At 33.6% G+C, this 14966-nt stretch overlaps 1 protein-coding gene, 2 long non-coding RNA genes, 2 other non-coding genes and 1 pseudogene across 19 annotated transcripts in view; 1 reads left to right on the forward strand and 5 right to left on the reverse strand.

Annotated features, from left to right (window-relative positions):
• Positions 1-265: 265 nt before the first annotated feature.
• Positions 266-2445, reverse strand: LOC141698224 (uncharacterized). Its single transcript, XR_012565007.1, has 2 exons — positions 1748-2445; positions 266-427 (listed from the first exon to the last, which is right to left on the reverse strand). It is a non-coding gene; the product is annotated as an uncharacterized LOC141698224 (long non-coding RNA).
• LOC141699325 (U2 spliceosomal RNA) lies at positions 2009-2204 on the reverse strand. Its single transcript, XR_012565796.1, has one exon. It is a non-coding gene; the product is annotated as a U2 spliceosomal RNA (small nuclear RNA).
• A 624-nt stretch (positions 2446-3069) lies between the features above and the next one.
• Positions 3070-3207, reverse strand: LOC141699579 (U4 spliceosomal RNA; annotated as a pseudogene).
• A 471-nt stretch (positions 3208-3678) lies between these two features.
• LOC141698223 (uncharacterized) overlaps positions 3679-14966 on the forward strand; it is a 32826-nt gene continuing 21538 nt past the window's right edge. For 6 of the 15 annotated variants that reach the window (XR_012565004.1, XR_012565003.1, XR_012564999.1 and 3 more), the window contains exons 1-5: positions 3684-3963; positions 7133-7362; positions 7854-7985; positions 9531-9581; positions 9695-9796. Coding sequence is in view for 5 of the 15 variants with exons in the window: in XM_074502884.1 (XP_074358985.1) it covers positions 7293-7362; positions 7854-7985; positions 9531-9581; positions 9695-9796; positions 13530-13605; positions 14670-14778 (540 nt within the window). In the remaining 10 variants the exon portion in view is untranslated. Of the gene's footprint in view, positions 3964-7093; positions 7363-7853; positions 7986-9530; positions 9610-9694; positions 9797-13529; positions 13746-14669; positions 14811-14966 lie in introns of those variants that run through there. The other 9 variants (XM_074502887.1, XM_074502886.1, XR_012564998.1 and 6 more) reach the window with 9 other exon arrangements.
• Positions 5752-5854, reverse strand: LOC141698871 (U6 spliceosomal RNA). The gene has a single exon (XR_012565370.1). It is a non-coding gene; the product is annotated as a U6 spliceosomal RNA (small nuclear RNA).
• LOC141698225 (uncharacterized) lies at positions 7875-14892 on the reverse strand. Its single transcript, XR_012565008.1, has 3 exons — positions 14755-14892; positions 9335-9400; positions 7875-8013 (listed from the first exon to the last, which is right to left on the reverse strand). It is a non-coding gene; the product is annotated as an uncharacterized LOC141698225 (long non-coding RNA).

Below are 14966 nucleotides of genomic sequence, written 5' to 3' on the forward strand. Positions count from 1 at the left end.
AATAAACTCAACCAGGTCCAACCTTGGGAGTCAATCCAAGATATTAATAAACGACATTGTCTAATTATTTTTATTTGGAACTACTTAGGCTCTGCCTTTTGGTCGGGGCATATGTCTTTAGTCATTAAGATTGGGAGTTACCCTGTTTGTACTTGCAACAGGTCAAAAGGTCTAATTGTCGGTATTAATCTTACACAACAGATTTATAATTTATATGATATGAATCTTTGTTTTTGTCCATTTTAAACTTTACATTGATCGATCGTCTGTGAGCTCAAAGTTTATTACAGCAAACTGCTTTTTTGTTTTGAAATCTACAACCAGCTCCTTATTAAAAATAGTGGTTTTCTAAAATATTTACATTCTTGTCAATAGAGTTGTATTGTTTCCGTGCAGTTGATTTGTACTTCGAGTCACCTTGGTGATTCTGCATATTAAATCAGTTAAAGTTATCACATGTTGTATAAAAGCTTATATTGTGCTGGTGCTCAACAAACATTTTTCTGATTTGCATGACAGTGTAAGACATCTTCTGGATGATAGAAGTCGGCCAAAACTTCACCACTGTGTGCAGCATCAGTGGATTACACTTGCTGTATTATTCTTTTTTAGTCCTATACTTTTTGGAGTTCATATTTTGACAAGTAATCTTGAATAAGAAATTACGGATACATTGTTTGAAGCACTAGAAAAAACTCGCGTCCAAGTAGTTAACTAGCCGACCCTCAAAAGCAGGTAACAGTATCACTGTTCAACAGTTTATATCTCTGTCTAATGATGTGAACTAGTGACCTATATTGATTCCAGTCCGATGCATCATTTTATCACTGTTCAACAGTTTATCTCTCTGTCTAATGATGTGCAATAGTGACCTATATTGATTCCAGTCAGATGCATTATTTTATATTTTGTTTACCATGTTTCATTTTATTGACGCTAATATCAGTAACGGAAGATTTTAGAGAGGATTAATACGAGCTTCAAGACTAGAGAATTGATGAGAAAATAAGTTTGAACTTGTATCTTAAACAACGGGTATTTTAGGTAACCCAAGACTAGGTTGTTTGACCTATAAAGTTGGGAAAGTAGTAAAATTTGGAAAACCATATCAGTTCATTGTTTCTTACAATAAGTTAGTAATTTTTGGAAAAACTAAATCTCTCCGTGCCTCAAACCAAATGAAAGAAAGAGTCGACCCCCTTGTATGCGCGCGTCAATGTAATGCAATACTATATAACATGCAGTATTATGTTGATGTATTGCTACAACTGCAGAGGGTTAACCTTTATGCCCAATCCGTTCCCTTCTTCGTGCCCATGGACCAACTATTAATTGCACAGTTTTTCCACAATCAGTTGTTCTAGCATAAGGAATTTACCTGGGGGAATATGTTTATGCTGTTGAATTCTTATAGTAATTGTTTTTCTTTTTAATCTTATAAAATTAATGACTATTAATGTGATTAACTTTGGTGATTGCCTCGAAGTTTTATGAACCCATCAAGCAAATACCGAGAAAAATACTAATAGAATGCTTCATGGATTTAAAATGTGTTATATGATTTTGTGTTCTAGCCTAGATAGTGAAGAAACTTGATTTAATTGTATGTTTAGATTTGCTATGCATGTTAATCTATCTAACACTGGAGATTTTTTATCACAGAGCAGATGGCAGCCAAATACCGTATTCAATGAAATATAAAAACATGTTAGACCATTCTGGAACAGGATCGTTCAAAGTTTCCTACCTCCGCGTCCTTGATTCCAAGTGAAAAATGACTGCAAGGCCAAAACGTGATTGTAGAGACATGTATGCTCCGTTTGATGGACTATTCAAGCAGTTGATGATTGCAGATATGGCAAATTAAAGGTAGAAGAGTCAGGGGCCATATTCACTCCAAGCAAATGCAGGTATCCCGGATTATTTAGAATGTTGTTTATGAAAATAAATGTTTAAATTGTTACGAAGGCTGTGAACCTTATCCGTTAGTACATTGAGCTTTGTTTTGGTGGGGTGAGCCAGGCCTAAGCAGTAGTGCAACACTTGGGCGACTCGTGAAGACTCCAATAGCAAGCTATTGTGGTGGGCCTCCCCCCTAAAAAAATTAATTTAATATCGTGTGGACCAATGGCCCACATATCAGATATTAAACTGATAAGAACAGATACTACACTTGATCTTAGCCAAAAGGCCGAGAAAGGTATGCCTATAACCATAGGCCAGCTCTGCTTTTATACAACACCTAAAATCAGACATTCTCATAGACCTCGATGAGGGACAAAAATAAACTTGTTGCAATATACATAGTCTGCCTATTTAACTAAAAAGTGTTCTGCTGTCCTTTGACATCATTATTGATTTGTATCTCTCCAAAATACTGATTCACCAACTAGTAATTGCACACTCAAACTTGAAGTTTATCCCACAGTCTTTTGTTCCAAATTTATTGATGATCTAGATGAACATGGCTATACTAGAATGCTGCTAAATCTTTTTGTATTATTGCTTTTAAAACAAAATCACAAGAACTTTTGTGATTGCATCATTGTATAAGTATAAACTAAATAGGCAACACTAGCATAAAAACCAGTCCTCAATCTGCTTCAGCTTGTACACACATTGAATTATTTGTATTATGTTTATATTTACAAGCTCCCTTTATCCTGGGTTTATACTTTATATTAACTTTCAATTAGTCCCATTCAGAGTTGATACATTCTGGATTTATGTCTATTCTCTAGATATTTAGACAATTTGCAAAATGGGATCTTAAGCAGAAAATCCAATTTACTTTTCGGCTGCTTCAGCTTGCACGCACATTGAATTATTTACATTTTCTTTTTATTTACAAGCTCCCTTTATCCCGGGTTTATACTTTTATCTTGACTTTAGTCCCATTCAGATATGATACATTCTGGACTGATATCTATTCTCTAGATATTTAGACAATTTGCAAAAAGGGATCTTAATGAACAATTTAATATTTAATACTTCAATCTGTTTCGTTTGTTCCAACAGATTTTAATGAACAATTAAATATTTAAAACTAGAGTTGTAGGGATTCAACCTGGATTAGAAGGGAGCCCTTACAAAAATTCTCGATGGCACATGGCCAAAGATGGTGTTTGGAAATAGTTTTCAACCATCAATTGACGCATCTAAGTTAGTAAACTTCAGTAGCCGCATCACTGCCCCAAGCGCAAGGATATTGAGGGCCGAAGCCCTAAATAATGTGTTGCACATTCTTTTTTTAAACTGCTTTTGCCTTGCACGCTTTTCGCAATCAGCGATGCGGTGAGTATTTTGTGCAGAGATTATTAGCCAGGGTTGTGTTTATTTATGGATCCTACTGGTGTCAAAATTTCGGTCTCTAGAATTCTCGAAAAAAATATCATTTGGCTTAGGCTTATCGAACTATATATATGCATATCGAGCGCGAGGAATAAAGGTTACAAGACAAGGCTATCTGACCCGTATATATCCAGTCAAGGGGACTTCGTCAATGTGTCATTATATTTGGACGGACCAGAATAGGTCCAAAATTACGGAAGCTACTATACAGTTTGTCGTAACGTTAAAATTTTTAAAAATGACCCTTTTCATATTTCAGGAAAACGTACGTGTTTGTCATTTTTTGTTACCTATTTCTTCCTTCGGATAAATCCAGAATGAAATTTAATTTTGTTAAGGTCGTAGGGCACTTGAATCATATAACCTATCCGTATGCTTAACTGTGTGAACTATGCCAATGCTTATTATTTCCGCAATGTAAATGTGTATTAATCTGTTCTAGTGTGCATCTACTAATCTATGGAAAAACACTATCTTTTCTAGGTATGTCTTGGAGCTGAGTTCTAGATGTCCCCGACAGTGAAGACAGATTGTTCGGATCTGGTGGTATCCAGAAAGCGTGCCAGACTGCCATCTCAAACAAGTTGCTCTTGGACAGCAAACACTGTACAGGTATGATTCTGAGCTGCTTGCCTTTGACCTGCAGGCTAGTGAGCAATTTATACAATCGAATATAGATGCTTTGTTTGTAATCAAAACTGAATGGCAAGCTAAATTAGAGATGGTTGGGGATTTATACAGTTTTGGAATATAAATTTTAATACTGACTGGTAAGGCTTTACCTTGGAATAAAACATCTCCAGACTTTATTTTTATGTAGCGAACACATGTTGAATTTTTGGTGCTTACGGTTCTCTGCTTCTCATTTGCACTAATGCGTGTTCTAGGTGAGCCTTAGTTTCTTATATGATGATTATAATTCTTGGTCAACCATCAATCAATAGATATGAGCACATACCATTGTGCTAATGTTTATAATAGACTTGATCTGGAACACAGTTAACAATATTTATAAGCCCGCCACAAATGTCGTTTGCTGAATCACTGAATGTGATAAAATTATACACTTTTGGGTATGTCGCTTTTTACGTGATTTATAACTTGATTATTGGCGCTTAGCCTCAATTGTGCACATGTTGTGTTGTTACTTGTCTGCACCCTGTGGTGACACTAGGATAGTTTAAAAATAAAAAACTGAGTCTCAACCTGACGAGGGTCATTTCCCTGATACGTTGAAGAAGATTTTAGATGGCTCTATGATGAATAAATTGATCCCTTTTTTATCGTTAACTATATCCCTCTGTGCCTCAAACCAAATGAAAGAAAGTGTCGACCCCTTGTATGCGCGCGTGAAAGCAATCTAACTGTTGCTTCTACGATATAACACTAACACGCAGTATTATGTTGAAGTGTTACTACAACTAGAGAGTGTTAACCTTTAGGCTCAATACAGTTAAAGCACAAGCTAGTCGATTAATTGTATTTCATTTGAGAATTAAAATACCGCACAAGTTAGTCGATTCAACTGCTATATTGTGCGATTAGTGCATAGAGCTTAAAACTGAAATAGTTTTTAGTATTATTATATATGTAATCCCCAAGACTTCTAATATAACTAAAACTAGTAGTAATATGTATTAAATTAAGATTGATTTGTGTTTTAATTATACTTGCTTTTATCATGGCAAGGGTCCTTTCTAATATATATTATCATATTACTTATTTTTTTAATATTTAATTTATTTTAGTATTTTTTGTTTTGAGTAAATTTTTAAAATAAATTAAAATACTCCGGGGAGTACCAAAATTAAATAAAAAATGATTGAGTAATGATAATTAAATAAAAACAACACATAATTTAGATAAATTACATATTTAAGAATTAAGTGTCAGACTTAACCAAAAAAAGTGAAAGCAGTGTGGCAGGGGTTCACGTAAAGAACGGAGATGATTAGGGTGTCGGGTGAGAAGTGTATAGAAATTGGGGTGCCTGATAAAAAAACAGTTAAAGCAACGATATATAATATTTTATGTAAATGATTTTAAAATAATCTAATTTATTTAAATTTTATAACCAAGTAAGGGTAATAAGGTAAAATAAGTTGAGTACCACTTTTAATATTTTGTCTATATATAATAATATGTATATATATATATGTATATATGTATATTAAAGTATAGATAGATAGATTCGTAGGTTCTCATTAGTATTTATTGAATAATTAAAATATGTGAAGCCAATGCAAGTTAATAAGATATTACGACACCTTATGGATTCGATCAATAAGAAAATCTCGAAGTATGGTGGTTTCTTTATTGTTGGATAGTTGCAAAAAACATTTTGTTGGCTAGTTTCGACCAAAACATTATGTTCCATTTCATAGATTTTTTAGTTGGCAAAAAAATTTGGACCATTTCTCGATTTGTGCGTGTCATCCTTGCGCAGGGGCCATGCTAATCTTCTCTGTATCGTTCCAATTTTATCGGATGTCCCCGAAGGGACAAGCAATGTACTAGAACTGTTACTATCTGAAGAACATTATGTGTTTATTTTTCACCAATGTGGGAGATAATTTTTGAGAAATCAAGAACATGTTGGCATGCTAACATTAAGGCCTTTAATCTTTAATTCTACTCATGAAAGGCCTTAGATGTTACGGATAACAATGCTGAGTTGCTCTCCTATGGGATTGTTATGGTTTTAAATTTTAGCTGTTATTCTTTTAATTCTTCTAAGCTGGTCACTGGCTAGATGCCTTCTATAAAAGCAAATCATGAAACCGTCAATGTTGCCTGCCTCCGAAACGGGGTTAAAATGTTGTGATAAAACATCCATGAATAATAGTTTTAGGAGGAAATGATCTATGTTTGTGAAGTTTAGATTATAGCATATCTATCAGAATATGGAACCTAACTTACCCTGGATGTTTTTATTTGCTCAAGCGTATATATTTATCGAAGATTAATATAATTGTGACGTTGCAAATAAAGAGAAGCTGGTGGCATTCCAAATTAGATTTGCATATTGCATGAAAAGTACTGAAATCCCGCGAAATAGTATTTCGTATTTTATTTTACTCTGTAGAATGTGCATGATTAAGTGGTGACTTTTTCAAACCATAGGACCTGTATTTATGCGTGTTGAATAGTGTTTTTCATGCTTCTTGATGATAGATATTAGATTTCAATTAGTTGGTTAAATGATCTGTAATTAGTGAATGGAGGCTCTTTATCCTCTAGGAACCAAAGGTTGTATATTCCACTTGTTCATAAATTTGGTCATAATTTTCTGGTTTTCGTCAAATTTTATCTTAGTTTGTCAAACCATAATTTATCCAAGTTGTGAGTAACTTGCCTTTTGAAATATGCTTTAGTGGGTTGAAATGGCTTAACATGTGGTGAGGCACTAACATTATTCACTATGCAAAAATTTGGATTCTTGAGAACCTGCTTTTCATCTTACAAGTATAGTATTGTTTAGAATGGTGACCGGTTGCAATACATATTTCTTGAATGGGCCTAGTAAAACTGATTAAAACATGCACTTGAAAGATTTGAGATTTGAAACAAGTTGTGTCTCTTCCATCCTCCCAACACTTAGTTCGCATAGCCACAACTTTATTTAATGTGCTTAATTATATTCCTTTTCTTGTTTGCTATTGGGGGTGAAACTTTTCTTTTTGTTGTGCTCGTCATATAATACAATTCCTTTATGATATCTTACCATTCATATGGATCCCAGACGGGCGGCATCCTGACATTTAAATAAAGCATTTATCAGGTTGCTACAATTCAGGAGCGATAAAATTATTGCACCAATAGCGTCACTGAGCGGTCGGTGAAAAAGCAGCCCCTAGCCGAAGAGTGAGGGCATCATTTTTTCCCCGGCAGTCTTAAAAAGCAGTGATAAAGGACGGAAGAAGTACGATTTCTATCATCAGATGGTCGCTCTACTGTTCTGCCTGAGGTTAGCCTGCAGGGAAACCGTATTCACTCCAAGCACACTTGCAGGTAAACCGTATGCTGGTTACAAAAATTTTAGTCTCTAGAATTCTCGAAAAAAATAATTTTTTGCCTTAGACTTATTAAATTATCGATATCCCTACCGAGCACGGTAGGAACGAAGGTTACAATATAAGGCTATCTAGGCCTTAGATGTACACGCTCAAGGGGAGTTCGCAATGTGTCATTATATTGGATGGACCAGAATAGGTCCAAAATTTCGGATACTACTGTACAATTTGGCGTAATGTTATAATTTGTATAAATGACCCTTTTTCATATTTAAGGAAAACACATGTTAACTGGCTCCGGAAATATTTCTATGATCGTCATTTCTTGTGACCTATTTCTTCCTTCGGGACTTGAATCATATGACGTATCCCGGTGCTTACCGTAACCATGTGAACTATTCCAATGCTTATTGTTTCCGCACTATAGATGTGTATTAATCTGTTTTAGTGTGCATCTACTAATCTATGACACCCCACACTATCTTCTAGGCATGTCTTGGAGTTGGGTTTTAGAAGTCCTGGATAGTGAAGACAGATTGGTCGGATCTGGTGGTATCCCGAAAGCCTTCCATACTGCCATCTCAAACAAGCTGGCGCTCTCGGACAGCAAACACTGTACAGGTATGATTCTGAGCTGCTTGCCTTTGACCTGCAGGATAGTGAGCAATCTATTCAAACTAGTACAAATGCTTTATTTGGAAAAGTTTAAAACTGAATGGCAAGCTAAATGAGAGATGGTTGGGGATTTTCTCCCGTTTCTTGATTTATTATTCTTTTTTGCCTCTAAATGACAAAACCTAATTAATTGTGTGCACAAATAAACAGTCTTTGACCGGTAGGGCTTTACCTTGGACTGAAAACATCTCCGGTCTTTATTTTATGTTGCGAATCAAAGCTGAATTACGGTTCTCTGCTTCTCATTTCCTCTACTAATGCATGTTCTTGGTGATGCCTAGTTTTTTATATGATGATTTTAATTTTTTTTTATCCGCCGTCAATCAGTAGATATGAGCACATAGTTTATAATGAGACTTGATCTGCAACAGAGTCAGAATTATTCATAGGCCCGCCACAAATGTTGTTTGCTAAATGTGATAAAACTTTACTCTTTCTGGGAATGTTCTCTGTTTACGTGGTTCAGAACTTGTTTGTTGACGCTTAGCCCTAGTTGTGCATATTGTGTACTAGGATAGTTGAATATAACAAACTCGCTAGGGTCATTTCCCGGGTATGTTGATGAAGATTTTAGATGGCTTTATGATGAATAAATTTTATCCAATCTTTATCGTCGACAATATCTACCCCCTGAATGAGCACATCAATGCAATGCAACTGTTACTTCTACAACATGCTGTATTATGTTGATGTATTGGTACAACGGGAGTGGGTTAATCTTTATATGCTCAGTCCGTTCCCTCCCTAGTGCCCCATGCCCGTCACTGGTTTATCCTTTCTTTATCGTCGACAATATCTACCCCCTGAATGCGCACATCAATGCAATGCAACTGTTACTTCTACAACATGCTGTATTATGTTGATGTATTGGTACAACTGGAGTGGGTTAACCTTTATATGCTCAGTCCGTTCCCTCCCTAGTGCCCATGCCCGTCACTGGTTTTGACATATTCATCCTCAATCTGTATTTTTCTCGGAAAAAGTGATGGACCCGCTATTAATTGCACACTCGCGCTACAACGTTTATCCACAATCAGTTTTCTAGCTTAAGTATTTTAGCCGGAGGTATATGTTTATGCTTTTATGCTGTTAAACTATTATTGTAATTGCTTCCTTTTTTTCAATTAAATAAATTAATTAATGACTATTTTTGTGATTAACTTTGGCGATTGCCTTAAAGTTATAAGCATCCATCAAGCAAATACTGAGAAAAATACTACTAGAATGCTTTACAGAAGATATGAATCTGAATGGGCTTTTGTATATCTCACGAGGAAATGTTAATCTGCCCTTACCTTTTCCTGGAAACTACCTGCATGCTCAGCGTGTAATCTGTCCTTATTTTTTCCTTCTGCACTTACCTGTCATATGCAGCCTATAATATGTTAAGCAGAAGTCTCCTTTATTTATTTATTAAAAAAAAGCTCTCCTTTATGTACTTTTATTTGGAAAAAAAGTGATTTGTAATGTATATTTGACTCGATCCTGCAGCAAGGAAGCAATTTGTTAACGTGTGCAAAAGTTTAAAGAACACAATATATGGTAAAAAACACAAGTGGACATGAATCTGGTTAGGCCACAAAGTTAGCTAAATCGCAAAAGTTTTGTATTCTTGGCATAATCTTATTATGTCATTCTTCAACTTACTTGGGCAGGTTTAAAAAGGATACATATATTGTGTCTGTTCCGGAATCGAGGAAAAATCATCTCCTCCAAGAAGTTGATCCATGTGTATGCACGTGAAACGAAACAAACAGGTATCCGTTTCACATGTCTATGAACTATGCAAATGCAATTTACAGTTGTTCACGTCGGCTAATTTATATTACTTTTTCTTGTATACTTTATCATGTTATTTGATGCAAATTTATCTATTCTTGATTTCGTTATCTTGTTGATTGCTACGGATTTATCTCATTGAATTCAAAATAGCAGCTCTTAATTAGATAGAGGCATAGCTTCTGATATCTCTCAAACTTAAGTCACAAGCATATTGTATCTGAGCCTCCGACATAAGAATCTAGGATGGAAACCTCAATTTTGTGCAAGTAGAAACCTTTGATCACTTTATTGCCGGTCCTGCATTAAATAGAAGGCGGAATTGCAAGGTTTAAGAGGGCGTGGTATAAAATGGTACAAAAAGGCTTATGGCATGTGTCTAGATTTGACTTACGGATATGGTCCATTAATTGTATTTCATTTGAGTATTAAAATACGGCACAAGTGACTAAACTTGTATATTGTGCGATTAGTGCATACGGGTGCGGTGAATAGTTTTTGCTTAGAACTAAACTAATTCTTAGTATTATTATATACTAGCCTCAAACCCGTACATAGCACAGTTGTTTTTAATAATTGTTATTTTATTTATTTTTATTTTGTTATTTTATTAACTATGATTGTTAAAAGATTAAGTACGTTTAAAAAAGTATAACCAAATATATATTTCATTATATTCTAATAGCTATTTATAATAATAATTAGGCTTTAATTTAAATAGGTTTATAAACCAAAAAATATATACCCACCCGACCCAATAAAATAGATCATGTGTTTTAATTACAATATTTTAATTTAATATTACTTAAGTTGTTAATAAGATTCAAACCTTGAACTATTTTATATACCAACTATTGCTATTATATCTAATCATAAATTTGATTTTAAAAGATTGGATATTGAAATTATTTTTTGGTAATGATTTAGCTTAAGAGATACTACCTCCGTCCCCCTCATTTCTTTACATTTTTTTCATTTTTCACATGCTTGACACGCATTTTAAGGCAACTATAAATTATAGTTTTGTAACTCATTTTTAAAACTTTTTTTTTGTACAAAAATTTGAACATTATATTTTTATTTAGAAGAAAAAAATTAAAAAAAAAAATTATGCAACTACATTTTATAAGAGAATTAAAGTGCATGCCAAGCCCCCGAGAACTATATATATATATAATGACAGCAATGGAATGCACGGTTTGGGGAGGGGTTTTTACATCGATGAACTGATCGGATTAACCAACCAAAATTAGCTTCAGTTGAGCCCCCACTGTAAAGAATTGAGGACGGAGGGAGTAGATGTTAGTGTGTTTGTGCTAGTGTTATATGGTGTATATTTTTTAAGAAATTTCGAGTTTGGTGTTTATCTTTTATCTTTAAAGAGGGACAATGTGAGTGAGGACATATACAATCGATCTCAACTATGTGACATGCTAGTGTTTTACTTAAAAATGTAAATGTAAGTCCTTGCTTAACTACATTATTAGTGCTTCTTGCTTACTAGAACTTGTGCGAAGCAAAGTTTATTTTTTATTATTAGATATTTAAAAAAAAAAAAAAATTGAACCGTGAATTATAATATATGAAATTTGTCATTTAAAATTTTAATAATTTGATTTAATAATAATTATGTGTATACACACACACACATGCATATGTTACTAATATCTTTGAAATGAAAGGTATTTTATAAAGAACAATAATACTGAAATATAAAGTTTTGCTTGATATTTGTAGGTGTGTAGATAAACTATAATTATGTTTTAATTAAAAGGTAAATTTAGCCTAGATAAATGGTGCGATTTATCCTTAATTTAATTTAAGTCTTATTTTAAACCGGATCAATTGTACACGTTATTTTGTTTTAGCCTAAGACCCGTTATTACGACCAAGTCCAACCCATTATTTTTAGCTTTATAATTTAATTTAATTTGTTTGAGCTTATGATATATGATATAATTTTATTTTAGCCCGAACAGAAGTATATATTTTATTGTTTTTAATTGGTCTAAATATATTTTTATTTTTGTTTTGTTTTATTCATTGATTAGTTGTATAAATCTTTTTTTTAGCCCGAATGAATAGTGTATATATTTTTTTGTTTTATTCCGACATTAATATACATACTGACGAATTATCCCTGGTTTCGTTTTAAGAAGATAGTATGGATATTATAGACATTTAAAAAACCCCGATAATTATAGCAGCCCGTTATATCAAACAAATCCACATAATTAAATTTAGCTTGTTTTGACTTAGATTAGTGTAATTAATGAGAATTGTATTACCTAATAAAATTGATGTGTAGAGTTCATATTTCTACTTTTATTTACATAATTACATCGTGAATAATAATATATTAATGCAAGTATTCTATGTTCAATGATGTGATGAGCTCTATTGTTATGTTATTAGAGTCTTAAATGAATCTAAAGAGGTAGAATGCTTTGAATCTGAAAAATGACCATTGATCTCATAATTTGGGAGGAAATGGTCTGATAGAAATGCAATAAAACCATGCCTTTATGACTTTTTATAAAACCTTTGTTTTTCTTAATGGGCCGTGAAAACGGGCCTCTGAGTTATTTTAGAACACGCATTTTTCTTATGCATTTGGCTCCCATACACGCATTGAAAAACGGTGTTCAAGTGGTTAAAGCATCATTGACTGGCGTTTTCAGAAATTAATTTTTGCCCAAAAAACATATTTAAAAATTAGTAAAAAAGCATATAAAAAGTGCGTTTCTGAGTGACAAAAAGGGTCATATTTCGCTACTTGTGAGATTTTGGTTTTTCCCCCCCAAATTGTGATACTAAGGGCCATTGCCCTTTGAATCTTTTGACTGGAAGGGACAGTGTGAATATTCATGTGATCTATTTTTTTTGGTAATTTATATTTATCTATGTGTTTTGTAGTAATGAGATTTATAATCTATGTGTTTATAAAAAAAATAGTCATCATCTATGTGTTTATAAAAAATAATACAAAAAATGACAATTTGGAATATATAAACCCTCTATTTTTTTGGTTACTAAGAAGGTTTTGTTCTCCTTTTCATGTTTGGGAAACTTTAAAAATAATGGTTGTTTTGTTTCATGACACATTGATGTCAGATCAGCATAGTTTAACCCCCCCGGGCCAAGAATTTGAGGCTCTTGCTGCGTCCTATTTCGAAAGACGAAGCCGGATAGAATAACCTCAACCAGGTCCAACCTTGGGAGTCGATCCAAGATATTAATAAAAGACATTGTCTAATTATTTTTATTTGGAACTACTTAGGCTCTGCCTTTTGGTCGGGGCATATGTGTTTAGTCATTAAGATTGGGAGTTACCCTGTTTGTACTTGCAACAGGTCAAAAGGTCTAATTGTCGGTATTAATCTTACACAACAGATTTATAATTTATATGATATGAATCTTTATTGTTGTCCATTTTAAACTTTACATTGATCGATCGTCTGTGAGCTCAAAGTTTATTACAGCAAACTCCTTTTTTGTTTTGAAATCTACAACCACCTCCGTATTAAAAATAGTGGTTTTCTAAAATATTTACATTCTTGTCAATAGAGTTGTATTGTTTCCGTGCAGTTGATTTGTACTTCGAGTCACCTTGGTGATTCTGCATATTAAATCAGTTAAAGTTATCACATGTTGTATAAAAGCTTATATTGTGCTGGTGCTTAACAAACATTTTTCTGATTTGCATGACAGTGCAAGACATCTTCTGGATGATAGAAGTCGGCCAAAACTTCACCACTGTGTGCAGCATCAGTGGATTACACTTGCTGTATTATTCTTTTTTAGTCCTATACTTTTTGGAGTTCATATCTTGACAAGTAATCTTGAGAAAGAAATGACGGATACATTGTTTGAAGCACTAGAAAAAACTCGCGTCCAAGGAGTTAACTAGCCGACCCGCAAAAGCAGGTAACAGTATCACTGTTCAACAGTTTATATCTCTGTCTAATGATGTGCAATAGTGACCTATATTGATTCCAGTCCGATGCATAATTTTATCACTGTTCAACAGTTTATCTCTCTGTCTAATGATGTGCAATAGTGACCTATATTGATTCCAGTCAGATGCATTATTTTATATTTTGTTTACCATGTTTCATTTTATTGACGCTAATATCAGTAACGAAAGATTTTAGAGAGGATTAATACGAGCTTCAAGACTAGAGAATTGATGAGAAAATAAGTTTGAACTTGTATTTTAAACAACGGGTATTTTAGGTAACCCAAGACTAGGTTGTTTGACCTATAAAGTTGGGAAAGTAGTAAAATTTGGAAAACCATATCAGTTCATTGTTTCTTACAATAAGTTAGTAATTTTTGGAAAAACTAAATCTCTCCGTGCCTCAAACCAAATGAAAGAAAGAGTCGACCCCCTTGCATGCGCGCGTCAATGTAATGCAATACTATATAACATGCAGTATTATGTTGATGTATTGCTACAACTGCAGAGGGTTAACCTTTATGCCCAATCCGTTCCCTTCTTCGTGCCCATGGACCAACTATTAATTGCACAGTTTTTCCACAATCAGTTCTAGCATAAGGAATTTACCTGGGGGAATATGTTTATGCTGTTGAATTCTTATTGTAATTGTTTTTCTTTTTAATCTTATAAAATTAATGACTATTAATGTGATTAACTTTGGTGATTGCCTCGAAGTTTTATGAACCCATCAAGCAAATACCGAGAAAAATACTAATAGAATGCTTCATGGATTTAAAATTTGTTATATGATTTTGTGTTCTAGCCTAGATAGTGAAGAAACTTGATTTAATTGTATGTTTAGATTTGCTATGCATGTTAATCTATGTAACACTGGAGATTTTTTATCACAGAGCAGATGGCAGCCAAATACCGTATTCAATGAAATATAAAAACATGTTAGACCATACTGGAACAGGATCGTTCAAAGTTTCCTACCTCCGCGTCCTTGATTCCAAGTGAAAAATGACTGCAAGGCCAAAACATGATTGTAGACATGTATGCTCCGTTTGATGGACTATTCAAGTAGTTGATGATTGCAGATATGGCAAATTAAAGGTAGAAGAGTCAGGGACCATATTCATTCCAAGCAAGCAGGTATCCCAGATTATTTAGAATGTTGTTTATGAAAATAAATGTTTAAATTGTTA

Source organism: Apium graveolens, chromosome 11, assembly GCF_009905375.1.
Source record: "Apium graveolens cultivar Ventura chromosome 11, ASM990537v1, whole genome shotgun sequence".
Classification (NCBI taxonomy): Eukaryota; Viridiplantae; Streptophyta; class Magnoliopsida; order Apiales; family Apiaceae; genus Apium; species Apium graveolens.